This window comes from Benincasa hispida, chromosome 9 (genome assembly GCF_009727055.1).
Source record: "Benincasa hispida cultivar B227 chromosome 9, ASM972705v1, whole genome shotgun sequence".
NCBI lineage: Eukaryota > Viridiplantae > Streptophyta > Magnoliopsida > Cucurbitales > Cucurbitaceae > Benincasa > Benincasa hispida.
In genome coordinates, this window is record NC_052357.1 from 82,256,618 (window position 1) to 82,263,949 (window position 7,332).

At 31.0% G+C, this 7,332-nt stretch overlaps 1 protein-coding gene across 2 annotated transcripts; it reads right to left on the reverse strand.

Annotated features, from left to right (window-relative positions):
* Positions 1 to 1,703: 1,703 nt before the first annotated feature.
* LOC120086479 (U-box domain-containing protein 30-like) lies at positions 1,704 to 4,283 on the reverse strand. Of its 2 annotated transcripts, none has more exons than XM_039043150.1 (2): positions 3,754 to 4,283; positions 1,704 to 3,593 (listed from the first exon to the last, which is right to left on the reverse strand). In XM_039043150.1, the coding sequence occupies exon 2, from the start codon at positions 3,531 to 3,533 to the stop codon at positions 2,175 to 2,177; it is 1,359 nt and encodes a 452-aa protein (XP_038899078.1). In that variant the 5' UTR covers positions 3,534 to 3,593; positions 3,754 to 4,283; the 3' UTR covers positions 1,704 to 2,174. The 2 variants fall into 2 exon arrangements, with proteins under 2 accessions (XP_038899078.1, XP_038899079.1); XM_039043151.1 differs by having other exon boundaries at positions 1,704 to 3,518; positions 3,754 to 4,282.
* Between the last annotated feature and the right edge of the window lie 3,049 nt (positions 4,284 to 7,332).

Here is a 7,332-nt window from a genome sequence, read left to right on the forward strand (position 1 = left end):
TCAAATAAATTCAATTGAATTAAAATAAGATAATTAAAACTACAAATGATGATGAATCAAATTTCAACCACGTGGAGATATAGGAGGATAAATAGTCCGTCGGTAAATTTGCTAGATTTTTAGAATGAGTTAATTTAAAAAGGCTCCGTTTTGTTAATCATTTTATTTTTTGTTTTTAGGTTTTAAAAATTAAGTCTTTTTCCTCTTCATTTCTTATAATTATTTGTATCTTTATTAAGTACAATGGTTGAATTTGTAGTCAAATTCTTTAAAAAAATAACGATAAAAGTTACTTTTTTAGTTTTTAAATTTTGGTTTGATTTTTGAGACAATTAGTAAAGAGTAGATAACAAAGGAAAAAAAATTAAAAGTGAAAGTATTGTCAATAGACTTAATTTATAAAAAAAACAAAAACAAAAATAAAAACCAAAAACCAAATAATTACTGAACAAAACCTAGATTTTGCAAATCAACCTAGTTTTAAAAAAGTATTAACATTAATTAATGATCACTTTACCCAACGCTAAAAATGGTTTAAATTCTTTTAAATAGCTTTACTACTCATTAAAATCAATTTCAAACGAACACAAAGTCTCAATCACTTCGCTATTACAAATTCCCACAATTTCCTTTTACCTCACCCACATTCCTCCTTCATTAACTTATCAGGTTCAACCATTGCAATCGTATAATGGTAATGGTAATTGGTGTCTTATTTATTGAGCTAAACTTGAATGAAGTAAATATGATTAATCTTCAACATGATAATATTTATGAAAATCATTAGATAAAATTAAAGATTTAAAAACTACGTGGACTAAATTTGAGTATATGTGCCAACAAGAGCATGGTTCAACTGACATACTGTTCATACTATCAACCTCGTGCGTTGAGTTTCAATTTCCCCACTCCATACTTTAATTACAATATCTTTCAAAAAAAAGAATTGAGCATGTGTCCAAATATATTGTGGTTGACCTAAAATGAGAACTTTAAAACAATAAGACCATCATTGAGGTCAATTTGGTAATTTAATATAAGATAAATAATGATTATAAAAGTTATTTTTAAAATAAAATATCTTAGAATGTATAGGGAAGTTTTTTTCTTCCCCCTATAAATACACAAAATAAATTAATAAATGTGGCCATAAAAAGGTTATGAGTGGAATTGAGAAGTAATTAAAATAGAATATTATGAAGATGATCCTTATCCTCTTTAGCTTTTTCGTTGGTAGACATTTTCCGACCAATTTTCTGGCCATTCATGACCAATCATATCCAAACTCTCAATCAACCCTTTTTTCACACATCAAAAAGGCTTTCAATCTTTGGGGGACCCTTCATTGGAATTGTACTTTTCTTTTTTCTTTTAATTATTATTATTACTTTCTCAACTTAATTAATTCAGATTCTGCACCATATCTTTTCATTAACTGTACCGTTTCTTACTACTAAACTTAATTAATTCCCATCTAATTTGGTTCCTAATGTTCAAATATTCTGTTTTTATATTCCAAATTTAGAATTTGAATCAAATCATTTTGAGAAAAAAAAAAAAAGGAAAACTGTTCCATTGTCCATACATTTGTTCAACAAAGTAATCATTCTACTCCATGATCATGTCTGATTCTTTTAGTAATGATAACAAACAGAAAACTTAGAAGCCAGAGGGAAAGAAAAACTCATGTTCACGAAACTAACTGAAACAAGGAAAAAATAATAATAATATTGATCATAAATTGTTCTTCATCATCATCATACAAGATTTGATTTGATAGGTCAACAAAAAGCTCTACAAAAATTTACAATGGTGAGACTCCAAAACTCACCCCCACTTGATTGATTCATCCCCAGATGGAAGAAGAAGAAGAAGCCTAAATGCAGGAAAAGAGATCTTCATTCACTCTTCAAAACTCAGGCTAACAAGAATCTTATCTTATCTTATCCACATAAGAATCTATTACTGAGAAGCCATGATGTTCTCTGTGCTTTCAGATTTCAGTGGCCATTTGCGTAGGCTTATTCTTGAAAAAATGCCAATGCCCACTGCTCCTTATGATAAGCTTTTGTTTTTTGTTTTTCTTTCTTCAACTGGAAATGGAGCTCTATAGAGATGGTGGTTTTCTGTATTCCAATTTGGCTGGGTTTATCTTTTTCTTTTTTTCTTCTTCCTTATTGTATTGTCCTTGTAAGCTTACACTTGGATATGAAGAGGGTTGCTGTGTAATTTAAGCTGCAGAGCTTTAGAAGCTCGGCAGAGCGTTGTTTCAGAACGGGGTTGCAACCGCTCTGAATCACCAGAAGAAGCTTGGCTGCTAAGCCTGCTTCCACAGCTTGGGATGCACATTCTTCAGGGGCAAGTTTACAAACTGCCCATAGGATTGATAAAGCCAGCTGAGTGCAGCTCTCTGAGACTCTCATTAACAATTTGACCAAATTTGGAATGGTGTTGGGGCAATCTTTCAAGGCCACCCTGCCCTCTGAGAGGGATGAGAGTGAGTCCAATACATGAAGGGCTAGTTCCAAGCATTCGGGGTCGAAATTCGGGAGAATTTCGATCAACTGTGGGATTGCTCCAATGCTTACTACTGAATTCCTCACTGGTTCTTGGGAGCACAGAGCTTTTAGCAATCTTAATCCAGCAAGAACACCATTTGGGTGTTTCTTTTCTTTGATTAATCTTAACAATCCAACCACGAGACTAAAACTCGAGACGGTGTCCGCTCCACAATCATCCCCATCGAGTAAAGTTTCAATCAATCTGGTGCAGTTGATTTTGGTCTCTGGGGATCCCTCGTTCAACATGTCCACCATTAACGAAATCTTAGCAGGTTGAACAAGGTTTCTCCTCGACTCGGCATCTAGATCCAAGTTCACCAAAATCCCAATGGCTTCCGAGCCAACCGCGTGGGATGTGAAAGGACCCAACAAAGAGGAAATCAAAGCAACTCCACCATTGTCTTCCACAGTGTTTTTCGCCGAATTTGAACCTACAACTTGGCGAAGATCCTTCAAAGCTCGAACTCTAGCTTGGCCCTTGACCTTCTTCAATGTGTCTAAGAGCTCGAGAGCCCTCCCTTGCACATCCTCAGACCTCTTCTTCATAGCCAAATACTTCTGGGAAAACCAACTGTAAATGAGTTGGTGAAGAGTGTTATTCGGAGTGATTGAATCATCCCAAAGCTCTTGCATTGTGGTGGGGCATGTGATATGGCCAAGAGAGAACCATTTCAGGATATTGGATCGTTCGTAGGTCTGTCCTGTACAAAGGGTCACAGGATCTCGCATTGGCTCTAATGAAATTGGGCAAATAAACACTGAAGGAACCTCAATGTTCTCAAGCTCCTCCACTATCTCTTTCAGATCCAATTTCTCAGTTATTCCACCCTCGCAAATGAACCCACCGCCTCCGCCGCCGCCGAGAATACCATCCTTCACGGCGGTTTCCACATCAAGAACTTGCCCACCACCACCTAAACCCAGCTCCGAATCGGCCTCTCTTCTCCGACCGGAAGGCTGGTACATCGGCATTTTCCAAAACCCTCAAAAGAAGAAATCAAAAAAAAAAAAAAAAAAAAAAAACCCAAATCCCTGGAATATAAAAACAAAACAAAACACGAGCTATTGAATTCACTTTCAGCAACCCAATATTCAATCATTCAAACACAATGACAGAAAAATACGTGCAAAAAATTCAAAAAAGGAGGGGGGAAAAAAGAAAAGAAAAGAAAAAGGGAGGGTTGTCTCTTACTTTCTCTTCGTTCCACAATCTTTTAACATACAGCTATCCTTCCAGTCATTGACAATCAGAAGCAGCAGCAAAAAATGGGGAATGGGGAAATCTTTTCTTTTTCTTCCTTTAACTGAACCCTATCGTTAGTCAAAAGAAAGGCCTTCTTCTTCTTCTTCACCATCGCCTCAATCATCATCAGTAACCACAAATGAATCTCACTTCCCCTTCGACCTCCACAAAAAGGGCCAAATCATCAAAAACCCTTCAAAATAATACACAATCAAAAGCGATTCCATGAATGTAAATCATTCATACTTGAGAACAGTGCATTTTCCTCCCTCAAAAAATAAAAAATGTCAGAAGAAATTTTGGAGGATCTAAGACACGAAAGAATGGGAGGCACTGAGAAAGAGGAAAATTAAAATTTTAATAAATTTTAAAAAAACCGAGCTCCGGTTCTACCGAGTCTCTTCTATTCCATCGTTTGGGTGGAAGAAAATCGAAACCCTCTTTTTTCTTTGTTGCATTTTTTTCTTTCCCTAATTACCGATAAATTAATTTAGTTTTTTTGACTGCCAGTTACCGGCTATAGCCCGTAATGTTACCGGGAGGCACACGTGTAGTGGTACCTTTTCCCTTTCTCATCACCGTAATCGCCGGTTTTTTCTTCCTTTTTTCATAAAGTGTTTTATTTCTTTTTTCTTTTTTCTTTTTCTTTGTTGTGGCCATCTGGTCTGGGCTGGTCCCTGGGTTGGACTTGAGGATGGTCAAATGGTCAAAGATAATAATAATAATAAAACCATTGATGTTGCCCTCAAAATTATTGAACAATATATTATTTATTAAAAAAAACGCCCACGAGACTATATATATAAAGAATTAAAGATCCAACAAAAAATGATTCTGTCGATCTTTAATAGTTAACATTACGATAGTATATAAATTTTTTATCGTGCCTCAATTTTATTATTCCCATAATATAAGTATGAAACAATAGCATGAGGTCCATAAAAAATGTGACTAATTTTTGTAATGGTGAATTGACGTGGGTTGTAATTTGAACTTTTGACATTTTATTTCTAGAGATATGTGAGTTAAGTTAATTAGTTGAGTTATAATCATGCTAGCAAGCGAGAAAGAGGAAACTAAATACGATAAATTGATAAAAGAATCAGTTAAAAATAAACACTTTTGTCACTTTACTTTTGTGGAATTTACGATTTAGTCTATGAAATTTTATTTATAATAATTTGGTTCTTGTATTTTAAATGTGTAACAATTTAGTTATTATCAAAATCAAGTGTCAATATGTATCATAGAGTACATGACACAATATACTTATTGTTCACATACACATTTAGTCCTACTAAATCTAATGACTTTTTTTTTTTTTTTTTTTTTTTTTTTTTTTGCTTATGAACTAAATTGCTACAAATTTTAAAATATATGAACAAAAATTGTTGCATAATAAATTTAAAGACTAAAATTGTAACAAAATTGAAAGTAGACATTTAGAAAATTATCAAGTTACACTCCTAAACTAAGGTTGTATTGATTTAAATCCTTTACTAATAATTGAATCAATTTAGACTATAAACTTTTGTAAGTGTGTCAATGTACACCAATTTACACTTTATTTTGAGAAAACTTCGTGTTAAATTTATAGTAGTATCAATTAAAATTCCAACTATTCATAAATAATTTAATTTAGACTCTTAATTAGAATTTCTTTTAAGAATCGTCAATGCATATACTCTAATCATCGTCCATTTTATAAAACAAGCATTTGAAAGAGTCTACACACAGTTGAGGATTAATGCATAAATGATTTTAAAAGGTAAACGTAATGAAATGTCTAAATTGACTGTCTTATAAAAATTTAAGAGTTTAACTGACTCAAATTATAAATTTTATGTGATATCAATTAAACAAAATCTAGAGGTGTATAAATCAATACACTTACTAAAATTCAAGGTTTTAATTCATAAGATTTTCACATTTTAAATATATAAATTGATATATGCCTATAACATCGAAGACTAAGATTTTTTTTTTTTCTTTTTGAAAAAAACCAAAAACTTCTGTGAGCTCTTAACAATCTGAAGAAACAATGATATTAAATAATTCTCTTATATGACTTCATGCTACATTGAAGCAACAATATTTGTATCTATTTAATATTCCACTAATTGAACTTATAATATACACTTAAAAAGAGTATCCAACTTTTGCAGAAAAAAAAATATATATTTGAAAACCGCAACCCCCCTTTTTTTTTGAGCCACAGTCAAATAAATTATATAATATAAAGATAGCCTTGGACAGATTATACTCGTGTTAAACTAATAAGGGTTTCTAAGGAGGATAATTAGTTAGGTTTCATTTGATAATTTATTAGTTTTTTATTTTTTATTTTTAAAAATTAAGTTTATAGACACTACTTCCACTTACATATTTTTTCATTTGCTATCGACTTTTTAAAAATGGTTTAAAAAAGCAAGCCAAATTTTGAAAACTAATATAAATAGCTTTTAAAAACTTGTTTTTAATTTTGGAATTTAGCTAAGAATTCAATCATTATACTTAAGAGGGATATAAATCATGGTAAAAAATGCGGAGAAAATAGGTTTAATATTCAAAAAATAAATAATTATCAAACGGGATCTTAATCTTTTAACCTAAAGAAAATTAAAGTTGATTTTTAAGGACCACGTAAAAGTTTGATTTATGGATAAATCGCAAAATTTAAAGGGCTTATTAGTTAATTTTTTTTATATATATATAAATTTGAGTTTATACACTCAATTTATATTTTGTTATGTGAAATTGTTTGTCCCAAAATGTAACATTACTAATTAAATTTAGATTAGAATGTCATTTTGATCCAAAATACTTTCAAGTTTATTCTACTTTAATTTTTGTACTTTACATCTAAATTAATTTTTATTAAATTTTGTTAAACAATAATAATTACATTACAACCTAAGAAAATATAATATATGAATATATTTGTAAAATTTATAGTAATAATGTAAATAGATAACATTTTTATTTGAAAAACAAAAACCATGAACTAATAATAGTGATTAAATTTAAAACATAAAAGCATATGAAGTAAAATTCCTAAAATTCAACTAGTTCTAAAATATGGATACCAAAAATTACTTTTTAACCTTAAATTTAATAAGCTACCTTAGACTATAAACTTTATTTTTTATATTACCATTTACAAATCAACTATGACATGTCATAAAATTACAAATCAACCATAGACTCCATCAACACATTTAAAAAATTTAAATACTCCCTGAAATTTAATAAATTTATTTTTTTTAAAAAATAATATTAAATAAAGTTAAGAGAATCCATAGTTACCCTATGCCCTACTTTGTACTTGGATTCAAAACATCATTATTATTTATTACTAGTCATCGGTCAAATGGTCTTGCCTTTTCCATTTCCCCACCCTTAATTATTATTATTATTATTAATTAATGAAATTTGAATTTATTGTTTGTTTAATAACATTAGGGAAAACAGAAAAATAATGGTGCGCCTGCGGGTGATTTAGAACAGTGTGAGGGTGACAGAGCCGCA

What these genes read in the sequence shown, in the direction of transcription:
- LOC120086479 (XM_039043150.1), bottom strand. Translation starts at nt 3,533, where the DNA reads ATGCCGATGTACCAGCCTTCCGGTCGGAGAAGAGAGGCCGATTCGGAG.